This window comes from Vanessa cardui, chromosome 22 (genome assembly GCF_905220365.1).
Source record: "Vanessa cardui chromosome 22, ilVanCard2.1, whole genome shotgun sequence".
Classification (NCBI taxonomy): Eukaryota; Metazoa; Arthropoda; class Insecta; order Lepidoptera; family Nymphalidae; genus Vanessa; species Vanessa cardui.
The window spans coordinates 3,093,895-3,110,274 of record NC_061144.1 but is presented as its reverse complement, the minus strand read 5'-3'; the positions used below and the strand labels follow the sequence as shown (position 1 = coordinate 3,110,274).

The 16,380-nt window shown below is 35.5% G+C and overlaps 1 protein-coding gene across 1 annotated transcript in view; it reads right to left on the bottom strand.

Moving 5' to 3' along the window:
* LOC124539177 (ATP-dependent RNA helicase DHX30-like) overlaps nt 1-16,380 on the bottom strand; it is a 32,344-nt gene that overhangs the window by 12,694 nt on the left and 3,270 nt on the right. Inside the window, exons 6-10 of the mRNA XM_047116475.1 lie at nt 16,014-16,067; nt 14,778-14,919; nt 2,074-2,269; nt 613-730; nt 10-166 (exon numbers count right to left, since the gene is read on the bottom strand). Coding sequence (XP_046972431.1) covers nt 10-166; nt 613-730; nt 2,074-2,269; nt 14,778-14,919; nt 16,014-16,067 — 667 coding nt within the window. The remainder of the gene's footprint in view (nt 1-9; nt 167-612; nt 731-2,073; nt 2,270-14,777; nt 14,920-16,013; nt 16,068-16,380) is intronic.

Genomic DNA, 16,380 nt, shown 5'->3' with positions numbered 1-16,380 from the left:
ATAACCTACTTAGTGAAAACAGCAGTATCCAAAGTAGCGCTCATGACAATAATCTTCAATTTTGGATTAATTTTCAACGCTCGCTTCAACAGTAGAAGAGTTACGTCTGTGTTCACATCTCTTTCGTGAGCTTCGTCGATGAAGACGTGAGAACAACCTTCCAGACCTGAAATAGAGAAGTACCGTCAGCATGACAATTTCTTGTTGATAGGACTTTTGGCGGACTGCATGATAAGGTACCGTCAATTTGATCAAAATATTATTTTAAATCAAAATAAACTTTATTCAAGTAGACTTTTACAAGCACTTTTGAATCGTCATTAAACAATTGAGTGAAGTTACCACTGGTTCGGAAAGTAGATTCTACCGAGAACAACCGGCAAGAAACTCAGTAGTTAGTCTTTTTCATCATTTAAAAAATACAGTAATTTATCATTTATTTAAGTAGGCTCGTAATAATTGAATGAAGTATATTTTGATTTTGATTTCATAAGTAATCCTATTAATTGAATTAAAAAAAGCAATCCGATTTCTCAGTCCCAAACCTTCCTTATTTCTTCTGAAAAATAAATGATTAACTGTGTTTATCAAGCCAACAACATTCACACTTACCTGGATTCAATTGTAACCTCCGTAATAAGACTCCAGACGTACAATAAAGTATCGCCCCACCTGGGGGCCTCGGTAACTTGGAATGGAGTCGCACTTGGTACCCGATGGATTCACCGACCTGGAAAGAAGGAACAAAAGAAAAAAAATAGTTACGTTTTTAATTTTGACATAAGTTTTTTTTTACCTTTTATTTATATATTTTTTTTACTTTTTTCCGACACGTTTTACAATTGTCGTTCTCTTTCTTCTTCTTAAATCTTCCTTACGAATCTATCTATGAAAATCCGTTCAGTAGTTTATCGCGAACATACAGATAAATATGGCCCGGGGGACTATGATTTATAATATGTAGGGATTTTAAATCTTTATAATTAAAAACAACCGTGAGTTACAATAGGCTATTTGACTGGTTTTTCAAATCCATTTTATATTATTTAGTAGAAGTTAAGGAACCCAGTAAAAGTTGTGTTTTTTATCTCTAATACATATTTGCCGAAAAATATCATATTAAAAATTCCATATTTAAATAGCGCGCAAAAACGCTACTTGGACAATATGGGGTCGGCGGCATATGCAATGGGGTCGGCGACGTCACTTTCCTGTATTTCAATCTGTGGTACATATAGTAGAAAAGCAAGGTTTACAACAAAGTGACTTCATCATAAGCCCGGCCAATCAGGAGCGTTTTGTGTCACGTGACAACCGTTTGAAAAAATGCATTTTTATTTATTGATTTTCGAATGAATTAAGTATTATTTTCAACTTTCGTTAGTAAATAACCATTTTTAAACTCATAATATACACTGATTACAATAATTCACAATTTATTTTTCGCATTGTCAAATAGCCTATTATAGTAGCGGCACGCTATGATGGCCGTTTTGACGTTTGCCCGCTCATGAAGTTTCGTATTTAATAAATAATTACATCAAAGGAGCAAATTATTGTTCTTTATTGTCAATAGTGACGTGCAGTTAGTCATAAAATTTATTGTATGTGATTTCTAAACTAAAAATATTAGGGTACCGCGAAGATAACTTTTTTTATGAAATAAATGTGAAAATAGATAATATTTTAGAAAAAAAAAACTTATAATTAATGTGACGATAGCAGTGAGAGTGAAAGCAGCAGTATGGACGACTCCGATAAAATATAGCCACTAGTGTTTTTTTTTGTATCAATTTATTTCTTGTATGTAAAGTGTTTATAAAGTTATTCATTCTAATTCCAATTTTTGATTTAAATTGATTTCGTTTAAATATATTACTTAAACTTATTTTATATATTTTTTTCTTAAACCTTTTTAATCGGATACTACTTGCAACAAAAACTTGAAATAAATTACTTGCAAAAAAACAAAGATTTGAATATATTATATCGATAATAAATTTACATTTCACATCACTTTTTTAATGTGTCAAAACGGCCTTCGTATCTTGCCGCTAGTATAGTCCATCTTACTTGCTCTCCTAGTTCATCGGCGACCCTCTGGGCCAAGCCAATCGCGGCGACACGGCGCGGCTCCGACACTATGGCGGCAGTGTCGACGCCGCAGTGACGTAGTATCGCTGCGGGCGCGCGCGTCGACTTACCGCACCCCGCCGCCCCCACGATCACTGTCACGGGGGACTTATCTATCGTTGATGTTATTTCTTCTCTGAAATTGGAATTACGTCTTAACAACATTTAAAGAGTATTTGGATTTATAATGTTGATTCTAAATAAACTACAGAATGTTTATATATCTACACCGTTTACAGATTCTTTGTCATAGGACAATACAAACAACTATGCCTCTGCGTTTTTAATCTGTAATATACCCTAAAATATGTATAATACGTTTCAATTACGTTCCGTATATGGCCATATTAATCTATAATAAATGCACAGTGTATTTGAGGTACTTAATTGGATAAGGATTTATGCTGCAATACTCAAAATCACTTAATATTTACTAGGCCATTATTTCTTCTAATAATAATATAGTGAATAAAAATCATTTGGTGCCTGTAACATCGTTAAACATTGAAATCGTTATAAAAAATAAATTGGTAAAAAACGCATGTTATTCGTACGAGATTTTGTAGATGATAAAAAAGCTTGGAATTATTATACCATTTGACTTCAAGGCAGGATACATTACATACGTATATAACTGTATTTAACTAATATGATTGTATTTTTTAAATGTTGAAAAAGAGTAACTACTGAGTTTCTTGACGGTTCTTCTCGGTAGAATCTATTTTCCGAACATGTGGTAGCTTCACTGAATTGTTAAATGACGATTCAAAAGTGCTTATAAAAGCCTACTTGAATAAAGTTTATTTTGATTATGATTAAATTAACGACTTTTCCAGAAAATCCTAACTAACAGATACCACATTGAACGTTAAATTACTAAAAAAATGTTAAACATGTCCAGACTTGTTAATTATTTGTAAATATATTACTACTTAACGAGTATTGGTCGAAAAATTATATTAAATACTAGCTTTTGCCCGCGACTTCGTCCGCGTGGAATAGTGACTTCCGGCAGAAAAGTATAGATAGCTGTGCCTGTGACTTCGTCAACGTGTAACTCCTTGTGTGTTATTAAATTAAAATGTATTGGTAATATTATTTTCATCACGTTCACATGGGGCTTAAGTACCTGTAGAACCAAAATACTTTAGCGCAAAGCTTCCGGGTAAACTATATTGAAAGTTGACCCGTCCGGCACGTGAACATAAAGATTTCTAGAACTGCTAACACGGGAAAGAGCAACGTATAACTGACCATGAGAGAAACAACTGACACCGAGATCTACTCCGGCAACATGAAAAGTCTGCCCTTGAGCCTTATTAATTGTCATTGCATAACACACCGAAACTGGGAATTGCGTCCTTTTAAATTGGAATGGAAAATTATTTGGTATTAAGGGTATTCTGGGAATAAAGACGGTTTCTCCTGCACCGCAACCTGTTAAAATTTGAGCCTCGATTATATTTTGTTGCAACTGGGTTACTTTTAGTCGAGTTCCATTGCAAAGTTTTGGTGGTCTTAAATTTCGGAGTAGAATAATCGGAATGCCAATTTTTAAACAAATTTCGTGAGAAGGAAGTCCGGGCATATTTAAAGAATTTAAAAATTCTATCGGGTAATTAATAGTTTCTTGTTCATCGACCATTCTATTTATTGATCTATAAACTTTGCTTTCCCCCTGTATGTTCGACAGTATTTTGTTATTAATCTCAGTTGCCTGATCATTGCGAGGAGTTAAAATAGATCTTTCGCATAGCCAAGAATTGTCCCTATTCAATATATTTGTTACGGCACCGTAAACTGACGATATAAGATGTGATTGAGATTGCACTATACAACATAATTCAGGCGTCAGAATAAGTTTTCCTTGGTGTAGTTGTGGATAGGTACCTTCACCAATCTTTAATAATGTATCAGAAAATTGACTATCATCCGGGTTATCTCCAGTTCTCACTCGCATGTTTATAGTCAAATGCACCGACTGTATATCATGCCACAAATAAGAGCTTTTCAGGCAAGCCCTAACCTCATCAGCTCGGGTTCCCCGTGGTATTACCGGTAAGGTTTGTCGGAAATCACCACAAAATAAAACCGTGATACCGCCCATTGGTCGATCATTTTGTCTTATATCCCTTAAAGTTCTATCTACTGCTTCTACTGCTTTTCGATGGGCCATCGTACATTCATCCCATATGATTATATTACACTCGCGTAATACCTTAGCTTTGTCACTATTTCTTGAAATACTACAGGTTGGACTTACCGTGCAATCTAAATCAATTGGTATTTTGAACATTGTGTGAGCCGTTTTACCTCCTGGTAGCAATGTTGCAGCTATCCCGGATGAAGCTACGGCAAGAGCTATTTTACGTTGATTTCGAACATAAGCCAATATTAATTTAGTCAAAAAGGTCTTTCCAGTTCCTCCAGGTGCATCTAAAAACCATATTGTTCCCAAATTATTTTGGACACTTCTGCACACGCGATCATAAACTGAACGTTGTTCTGCAGTCATTATTGGGATACCGTTTTCTAATGTTGTCAGCAGTTCCATTAAGTTGTAGCTAATCTCTGCGGAATATTCCCTATTAGTTACTTCTCCGACTGAGGTTGGTGTTGGCAAACCATATTCACATAGTGATTTACCGCCAACTGCTGTTAACTCATCCTGAAGAGCTAATAAGCACTGATTTATGGCAAGATCACGGAAATTATCATTAGTTGTGCCTTCATCGTTGTTAGATATATTTCTAAGAAAGTCTTCTGAAAATTTGTTTTTATATTTTTCCCATAATTGTACAGCATCTGACAAATTACAAAATGTGAGTAATGTTACAAATAAATTACGTAACCGTCTTGGATTATCACTAACACAGGATTCTGCTAAAGCGTCATCCCAATGCTGATCATTTTCTAGCAAATGACGCGCTTGGCAAGCTGCATGATAAGTGGGAAAAACAACATCGTCTACTTTTCTCAAATCTATAAATGAGGTTGGTCCTCGCACAGTATGTAATAATAATCGCAAATAGAAACACTCAGCGTTGTTAGGATGAACGGCGTATACTCTGCCAAGAACATGTTCTTTGAAAATACCTGACTCACCATCTACAGGCCTGCCACGGCGTCTTCGATTAAAGACACCTCGTTGCTTATCGTAGGTATAATACGATAGAACTTCCTCATATAAAAGAGATTTTGCAAAATTATCAGTTTGGCAAAGTCGAAAGAATGCTAATAAAGTTGTTTGTCTAGGGTTCTCTAACCGTTCTGTGACATTTTCGGCGTTGAAATATATACGTTGACCACCTTCAAGATGAACATCCAGATGAGTCACAGGTGGAAATCTTTCATGAATGTTGAAACTTAAGATCCGCCACACAGCTTCTGAAGAACTTATATATCTGCCTGACTGATATCTTGTAACTTCATCATGTTCATTTCTCAAAGCAAATGTAGCTTGGTCACTGCCCTTATTAATGTACTTACAAATATATTTTATTGACTCTACACTATTACACATTTCAACATTTATGTGAGCTTGAAATGCTCTGGACAACACAGGAGAATACGGAACGACCCACCTATTGTCTAAAATAACCTGTTGTCCAGATACTCGCTTTTCAACAGTGAAACCACCAGTATCTCTTGAACGGCGACGATATAATGGGTATCCATCATGTCCTGTTACAGTTTCATCCACTAAGGCTTTTGGATATCTTTTAGTGCAACGACCGTCTTGCATGCAAGGAGAATTTCCGTTAAATACACCACATGGACCATGTATCATATGAGATTTAACAATGTCGTATAACTCAGGATCTGCAATCGGACTTGGAATTTCAGCACTGATTAAACTGTCTACATCATTAGGTCGAACCTTATCTTTTAACCAAACCAGGATATGTGCGTGGGGTAAGCCGCGTTTTTGCCATTCAACACTATACATGTAACATAATACTTCTCCAAAAATGTTATCTTTGGTAAGTAGATCTATCATTGATTTTAATTTTAAATGAAAAACTCTTGCGATGATATCATGACGGTCATGCGGTGCTTGACCCTCAAGAAGCTCCCGAGTGATTTCATCCCACTTAGGATTGGTAGTTACAGTAATAAATAAGTCGGGACGTCCATATTTTCTCACGTAACAAAAAGCATCTTGAGTACGTTCGTGCATGTAGCGTGGACCACCAGTAAAAGAAGAGGGCAAAATAACTAAACGGCCCATATTCACCGTATCATTATCTTGCTGCATGGCGTCGCGAAGGTGCACGTATTCTTCAGCGCGCAGCTGCCTTTGATTAGATCGTATGTAAACTAATCTTTCGGTTTCAATTTTTGCGTACATGTCTACAATAAACTGATTGAATAAGCCACGAAAACGTTGCAAGTATACAAACCTATTCCGTCTTACTTGCAAGTGGTAACAGTAAAATCGAAGGCATGAAATCTTTTTATTATAAATAGGTGCGCCTGTACGCGGATCAGTTTGGTATAAAGCAAAATTATAACCATCTTCCCCTCGACAATATATCAAAGGATATTGCAAACTGTCGTAAGCTCTGTGGGTTTCGTAAATACGTTGCAAACGATTGTCTCTAGAACGGATAACGATATCACGCCTATCACATTCCTGGTCGACCAATACCACAGCAACTTCACTCGTGGATGGAGCATTGTAACGCCCAGGGTGCTCCGCGCCTGCGTTTGACGCCTATCGGCATTTATAACAATTTTATAATTGTTATCATGATCTCCAGGAAGAGCTTCTAATGCCGATTTAAAACTGCATACATACGAATTAACCTGATGCAACATGTTCTGAAGTTGTGAAATGAGTTCAGCATTTAAATTCGGGAAATATTGATCTCTTATATTCGACTGTTCGTCGTAGTCGGATACAAAGTATATTTGAAGAAACTTAGGTTGGTCTTCAGGCAAAAGAGATCCTATCAAATGGTAAACTTGACCTTGTATCTTAAAAGTAGGCATGAAAGGACCTTCGGAGATTTGTTGCGCACCAAAGGATGTCATCTGAAATGCACTATTATAAGTGCAAAGTAAGTGTAAAGTAATGTTGTCTAAAAACTGTTTAGATTGCACATGTTCCCCCAAAAGTAGTGATTTCAAAGGTTCCGGTGGGTCTTCGAATGAAGGCAAATTTATTTTGCCTCCAGAACAACAGAAACCAGCTGACTCCTTACTCCACTTTGAAGCATTACAAAAAGAACATACCACGTTCATATCGCCTATTACAGAAGATGATTTGTAATCAATTGTGAGGTTATAAGCAAACCCACTTTTATATTTGTCGGACCATGCCACCGTATTTCTAGGTTGGTCTTCTATGTATACATCTAAGTTATTAAGACTATGTCGAAATCTGTCTGCAGTAAGACGGGCCTCTCGCTGTTCGTCCGTTTCAAGAGACCGAATATTTTCGATTCTTAATCTTTCATTAGACAAACTTATTAATCGTTCTGTCTCAAAGAATCGTAATGTTCGCGTACCGACTCTAGTCGTTGTTCATGCTCATGTTCATCTTCGAGAGATCTAATAATATTGTGGTGCACCCTATCATTTGTCAAACGGTGTTCATATTGAGTAAAAGTTTCAGATTCTCGAGATAAAATATGACGTTCGCGGTCAGCTGTGAGACGCAATTCCCTCTCAGTGGAGGTTTCTGACTCGCGAGACAATATATGACGTTCGCGGTCAGCTGTGAGACGCAATTCCCTCTCAGTGAAGGTTTCTGACTCGCGAGACAATATATGACGTTCGCGGTCAGCTGTGAGACGCAATTCCCTCTCAGTGAAGGTTTCTGACTCGCGAGATAATGCATGCCGTTCGCGGTCAGCTGTGAGACGCAATTCCCTCTCAGTGAAGGTTTCTGACTCGCGAGATAATGCATGCCGTTCGCGGTCAGCTGTGAGACGCAATTCCCTCACAGTGAAGGTTTCTGACTCGCGAGATAATGCATGCCGTTCGCGGTCAGCTGTGAGACGTAATTCCCTTTCAGTAAATGTTTCAGACTCGCGAGATAAAGTTTGTCGTTCGCGGTCAGCTGTGAGACGCAATTCTCGCTGTGAAGCAGTTTCAGCTGCTCGGGATAACACATGTTGTTCTCGGTCAATGGTAAGCCTCAGCTCTCGTTGAGAAAAGCTTTGAGACGCCCGTGATGTAGCTCGTCTCTCTCTGTCAGCTGCTAATCGCATCTCTCTCTCTGAAGAGCTTTCATTGGCTCGAGAAGTTGAGGCACTAACTCTCATAGAGTTTAACCGATGTGCTCTTTCCTCTGCCGATTCTTGAGAACGCGCATTTCTCATCCTCTTAGCATCTCTCGAATATCGAGATAAAGATGGTCTTTTTTTAGGTGGCATTGTGTATTTTCAATCAACAGTAACCAAAGCTACCTTACACTTACGAAACCTATTAATATTATATAATAACTAAATATGGTATATAATTAAACACTACTTACATATATAGTAATAATTATATGATATACTTATATAGTAATAATTATTATTATATGATAATTACGAAAATAAACTATTAATATAATTAAACACTACCACAATAACTAAAATGCGTACCTACTACTACTTCACTTATAAAGAAATAAAATTTTAACTAATAATATGCTTAGACTAAAAGTCGCGCTGAAAAGCACGGTTGGTAAATAACAATTATTGTCTGTCAATAAGGTCGAACACTCTAAACGTCTATTCGCATCAACAGCCAAATATTGTATGTAGCTCGCGCGCTTTTTTTTGTGTGTTGTGTATTGCTGTTGGCCCTACTGGCCTTCACAGCGTCACCTGACTTTCGGGCGAGAACTAATGTCCCCTGCCCTGAGGTTGAGCGCGGGGCTCTAAATTAAAACTAAATTAAAACTAAAGTTCGTCCTGAGGGTGTCTCCTATGAGATCGCACCTCGGCTCAGAACGAAATCGGTGGGGAGTGATTCTAACACTGAGTGAATTTACTGACGTCTCGGCCGCCTCCGAGACGTCGCATAACTGGGTCCTCGTTTCCGCCGGCGGAAACGCTGTGGGTGTGTGGTGTGTAGTGTGTTATTCCCTACAAATGGTTTGTTTGCGATAGTGAGGCTATCGTCTGTGTCGTTCAGGACGTGCATAGGTCGCCTGAGTCTATTCGGAATATTACCTCTGCGAGAGATGTATTGGCACGATTGAGCTCGCGCGCGGACCCGCCGCCTTTTTATACCTCCCGCGGCGTAGCGCGTCGAACGCGGCAACCGATACACAAAAATAATCCTTATGGCATGATTCTGTATTCACGCGCGATGACTTATTGTGTTTCTACACCGATTTACATGATTCTTTTTTTTATTGAATAGGTAATAATGTGAACTTTTGTAATTAGGGATGAGTGAGAGTATTGTAAACGTAAGAGTAGACAAATATAGTCAGAAAGCGCCGAATTGCTAAGCTTCCGGAAGTTTCACGTGTTATTGTGAGTCAACTATGAAAGATAGACATATGCTGTCGAGGAATTTATTTTTATATAATAATTTAAGAACATTTGTGTCGTACATGATTTCTATGTAGCTTTAACCATTAAGGCTGCACACGCGACGGAAGCTTAAAAAATGGAGTAACTTCTCCCGTTTTCCCAATATTTCCCTTCACTGCTCTACTCCTATTGATCGTAGCGTAATGAAAAGTATACTATAACCTGCCCAGGAGTAGGAAGAATAATTGTGCCAAATTTCGTTAAAATCCGTCGAGTAATTTTTGTTTCTATAACGAATATACAGACAGACAGACAGACAGACAGACAGACAGACAAAAATTTTACTGATTGCATTTTTGGCACCAGTAGCGATCCCTTATCATCCCTTGATAGTTTTTTTTTTAAATAAATTTCATGTACAGAAATGGCCTCTCTACAGATTTATTATAAGTATAGATCTTGAACAACGTTTCCTGTGGTTTTAGATGATCGTCTTGAAATTAGTTGACCTTTCGGAAACCGGACCTCAAACTTTACATTAATTAAATATATATTCCAAATTATAATATTTATTAAAAATACATTTAGTTATTTTGACATATAAAGTTAAAGTGCAAATTGTGTTATTTTTAAGTTTATTATTATGTTATTTTTAGTCCTTCAATAGCTTTTTGACGACCTCTGTGGTCGAGTGTTGTGTACATCGGTTTACATGGGTACGCTATTCTGATCCCGGGTTCGATTCCCGGCCGAGTCGATGTAGATTATCATTAGTTTTCTATGTTGTCTTGGGTCTGGGTGTTTGTGGTACCGTCGTTACTTCTGATTTCCATAACACAAGTGCTTCAGCTACTTACATTGGGATCAGAGTAGTGTATGTGATGTTGTCTCATATTTATTTATTTATAGCTTTTATTAACAAAGAATTGTTAATATTAAGTTCTTAACATAGTCACGACTGCGTGTTGTCAATAACACTAGCAGCATTTTCCGTTTGAATCGCAATTCCGATCCTCTGGGCAAAAAACTAATTAAGCCCTCCTGTCACCAGTGGAGGCAATAGAAAATGTTATACTTACTATTAAGAGAGCTTTTCGCACTACTACTTCAAGGTAATTCGAAAGCAAAAGATGTATACAATATGTGGTAGCTTCATTTAAAATACAAAATAATTGTTAAATAACGACTCAAAAGTGCTTATTAAAGCCTACTACTACTACTAGAGTATATTTTGATTTTGATATGACTTTATGGCTTTTTGTAAAAAAAATACAGGATTAATAAATAATTTATTGTATTTTAGAAAAAAACTTTATGAGACTACATTTTTTCGAAACAATTCAGAAATATTTAAGATTTTTATATCATGAAATAGACAAGCTATTAAAAAAAAATCTAATTACTTTTTTTAGATCGTACAAATAAGATGTAATTGTAGTATTTTTCCTCTTCCCATAAGGAAAATACGTGACAAAATCATTACAATATAATATATTATGATTCTATTAATCATTACGAGACAGCATTTAATGAAACCGGGAAGAACCGGGCCCAAAATAGATACGTGTTTTGATTAAAACCAAAATCACTTCGAAGTAATACTATGCAAAGTCCATACAGCTTATATAAAACAATTTATTTACTTAATAACTTTTGGAAATATTCTCCATGCGTATAAAGGTATAAACCATTTTTTTTATACACAATAAACCCTATGACACAATAATGTAACTATTTCTGGTAAAAGGCTATTGGACTGGTTTTTAAAATCCATTTTATATTATTTAGTAGAAGTTAAGGAACCCAGTAAAAGTTGCGTTTTTTATTTCTAGTACATATTTGCCGAAAAATATCATATTAAAAATTCCATATTTAAATAGCGCGCAAAAACGCTACTTGGACAATATGGCGCTGCAATGGGGTCGGTGACGTCACTTTCCTGTATTTTAATCTGTGGTACATATAGTAGAAAAGCAAAGTTTACAAGTGACTTCATCATAAGCCCGGCCAATCAGGAGCGTTTTGTGTCACGTGACAAACTTTTGAAAAAATGCATTTTTATTTATGGATTTTTGAATAAAGTAAGTTTTCTTTTCAACTTTCGTTAGTAAATAACCATTTTTAAACTCATAATATACACTGATTACAATAATTCACAGTTTATTTTTCGCATTGTCAAGTAGCCTATTGAGACAAAGTTATTTTTTTAAATGTATTTTAATGCGAATTACTTTAATTGATAACAGTACATCTATACTAATATTATGAATGAGAAAGTAACTGTGTGTTTGTCGCTCTCTAACGACGAAACCGCTGAAACGAATTTGATGAAATTTTTTGAAGTAAACTTGAACTCCAAGAAAGGAGGCTACTTTATTGCCTGACACATGACAACCAAAATCCTGAAACGCGGGCGAATCCGCGAGCGACTACTAGTATTACATATTTACGAATATCAATTACAATTAAACTTCAGATCAGTTGGGATACCTAGTTATTCGCGACATTAGACGTAATCATTCAATTTTCCTAATTTTGTTTCATTGACACTTGCAATTTTATAGAGTGGACTCATTAATTATCAATCAGCAACATTTATATATAATATATTGCAATAAGTAATTAAATCTATAATACAACTAAAAATATATACACACACATATTATAAATTATTCAAATACCATTTATTTCTTAAATACTCCTACAATGAGCCGAGATGGCCCAGTGGTTAGAAGGCGTGCATCTTAACCGATGATTTCGGGCTCAAACCCAGGCAATCACCACTATATATATGTGCTTAATTTGTGTTTATAATTCATCTCGTGCTCAGCGGTGAAGGAAAACATCGTGAGGAAACCTGCATGTGACAAATTTCATCGAAATTCTGCCACATGTGCATTCCAACAACCCCCATTGGAATAGCGTGATATGTTCCAAACCCTCTCCTTTTTTATTCTTACAATAAGATAACCCGACTTTCGTAATACGGAACAGTATTATTTTCATACGTAATCAGTACGGAATCCGCACCGTCGAAGCGAATTACGATTTCACTACGAAAGCGTACCTACGCGTTTTACGTCAGGTGACGTCAAATTCGTTCGACGTCACGACAGCGAACGTCATAGAAAGTGAAACACGTTACGTTTCACTCTCACTTTCGTTGATAGAAACTCGAAGAGAATCTAGAGTAGTTCTAAATCGAAATTTCACTGAGCGACGAAAGTGAAATTTTGTATGAGAGGAAAGTTTGTGACGAATACTTTTGCTTTTATGTATATAGGAACTTTTTACAAAAACATATATTATTTTGTCTAGTAAATTTCGACGATTTTTAATAGATTTTGATAAGTAGCTAATAATTTGACGACCTCCATGGTCGAGTGGTGTACACCGGTTTTCATGGGTATGCCACTCTGAGGTCCCGGGTTCGATTCCCGGCCGAGTCGATGTAGATTACCATTAGTTTTCTATGTTGTCTTGGGTCTGGGTGTTTGTGGTACCGTCGTTACATCTGATTTCCATAACACAAGTGCTTCAGCTACTTACATTGGGATCAGAGTAATGTATGTGATGTTGTCTCATATTTATAAAAAAAAAAAAAAAATATGGTAGGTTTTCATTTTCGTAATATTATAATCGAAAGTGCGAAAGTGTGATAGTAGTTCATCCGATATCAATTTAATGTTATAGTGACATAGAAAACAAAATCCAGGTCAATACGTAACACTTATAAAGGTCATTGTAACCTCGTATACCGTATTCCCGTCCTCGTTACTGGACTCGACCTACAATAACGACCTTGGCCGCCTCGAGCGACCTCGGCGTGACCTTATTGTGTACATCAACCGATTGTGTTGACCCCTATACATCGTTCGCAAGACTGCTCACTTTGTTTTGACATACTTGTGTAAAAAATATATCGACGTTTGAAAGGCAATCCTTTAATTAGCGACTCAAATAAGTATATTGATTAAGTATAATATAAATCCTTATTATATTCGCCTCTTTTTAAATAATTAATTTTATTTTACTTAGAACAGTAACAATACATAATTTATTTTTCAAACGTTGATTTTTGTAATACAAGGTCACAAAATTATATATTTCGACAAAATGATCACGTTTTCTTGCCATATAATTTAATTTTAAACCTTTTTTACTTCCGCAAATGCTGTCAGCCATTTTGGTGACGTCATATTGATAAAAACAACAGTCGTGTAAGTACGATTGGCACTCATTGAACGATAATAGCTATAAATATTTGGTGATATTATTTTTTTATTGAATTACAATAACTATGGTTGGAGTTTGTTATGCACAAATACTAGCTTTAAAACTCCAGAAAAGTTATTTGTCAAAGTGCCAGATGTTATTGAAGTGGCAGTTTTTACCTATCTGACGTCACACCATGGCGGCTCGTGATTTATTTCACGTGATATATGGACTAAAAGTTACGAATTTTAATTTAAATATAATAATTCAAAATATTCAAGTGTATTGTACAATTATTTAATTTCTTATCAATTTTATTTTATAATTCACAATTACAACTACCTACCTACCAATAATAGAGTATTAAAGGCATTCAATTCAATTCTTAGCTTATATCTTTAAAATGATAAACAATGAATTAAATTAATAATAGGTTTCATAGAGAGAGAGAGAGAAAGAGGAAGTGTTTGAACTCAAGACCTGGAATATATACCTTGCCACAAGACCAATGTCGCAGTCACAGTGCTACAAATATTATAATTATATTTTTGTCGCATCCCATTGGTAAATTAGTTTTTTAATAGACACTTTACTAAACGACGTTTAACCAGTTGACAGCCGCCAATACATCTTCATAGAATAAGGACTCTCAGATAAATAAAAATACGTATTTATAATTATAGGCATATTACTCGATACAAGATTTTATAGATGATAAAAAAGCGCGGAGTTAATACCTGTTTACTTCCAAGCAGGATATATTAATTTAAATAATTGTATTAAGTAACATGACTTTGTATTTTTTAAATGTTCAAAAAGAGTAAGTACTGAGTTTCTTACCGGCTCTTCTCGGTAGAATCTACTTTCCGAAACGGTGATAGCTTCACTTAATTAACAAAACACCTACTTGAATAAAGTTTATTTTGATTTGTTGTGAAAAGTACTCACGCATATCCATCTATCGGTAGTGGCGTCAAATTCTCGTCGTAATTTATGAATGTCTGTTTGAGTGTTCGCTCGCGTCTCTCCCTGGCTGACTTTATATGTTCTATTTGCTTGCCGAATACTGGATGGATCGGGGGTTTTAAATCTGTGAGATATTGCATAAAATAACATTATGTAAACATCACGCTACTCTAAAGCATGATTTTGACTGATGTGACAGTTCTATGGACAAATGCAGGCTTTCTCACGATGTTTTACTTTATCGTCAAGCGACGAAAAAATATCGAGTCTTTCATCGTGTTATCCTATAAGTTCCATTTAAGTTTTTCCGACTCTGGTTTAACCTTGTATAGTACGACACAACTTAGATGTCGCATCGGCAAAATTCGTAAAACCGATCACATCCGAATTGAGTACGCTATCCCAAATAATCAAAATTTATTTCTCACGCGAATATGATCTTTGCACAAACGTAATAACTTGTAATATCATATGACCTAATATATTTTGTAGATGATAAAAAAGCGTGGAGTTAATACCTGTTGACTTCCAAGCAGGATACATTAATTTAAATAATTGTATTTAATTAACATGACGTTGTATTTTTTAAATGTTAAAAAAGAGTAACTACTGAGTTTCTTGCCGGTTCTTCTCGGTAGAATCTACTTTCCGAACCGGTGGTAGCTTCACTTAATTGTAAAATGACGATTCAAAAGTGCTTATAAAAGCCTACTTGAATAAAGTTTATTTTGATTTTTTTTTTTTGATTTTGATTCATCAATTTGACGGGCCTATTTACATGCACTTGCTTTCTCTGGCGCGTGAATCTATAGCGACGAATAGCGTCGAATGGCGCGATAGGGAGCTATTTCTTTTGGTTGTGTGAATTGGCAGTAATCGGTTTTATTAGCATCGGAAAATGCAATGGAATATTGCATTTTCCGATGCTACATCTAATTTGTGTCGTACTATACGTGCTTAAACGTCATATTTTTATAAAATAATGCACACATAATGTAAGAAAGTCGCTCGTTCAAGTTTCCACAGCTGTCATCGAGAAAATAAAGAAATGGAAAGTATAACTACCAATACTAAAAGATACATAATCTGTCTAAATACTGAACGTTCATTGGTCACTTTTGACGTCATCAATTGCAATCGACCAATTTAAAAAATAATATAATTCTGTTTCAAGTCAATTTAAAATTGGTTAAGAGCTTAATAGAAGATATTTTGTACCTGTAAGATTATCCAATTTATCGTCTTCATTTTCCAATATTTCTTCCGAACAATCTGTAAAGAAATTAATATTTTCAAATTTGGAATCAATTCTATTTTACATGTGATTGAAATTATTGTCAGTTATGATTTAAACGACAATAATTTAAAAAACGAACTACTTTACTTATGCACATTTATTATATATATCAGACAAAGAATAATTTTCTATCTTATTGTTATGTTCGAAAAAATAAGAACTCTCTTATTTCGGGAGACTGTTTTCGAAATCATTTTTTCCCATATATGGCTAATTATTTATTAATCACCCTCCTTGCTATGTAGCCGGTAATAAGAAAATACTTTAGAAGAAAAATAAAAAATATAT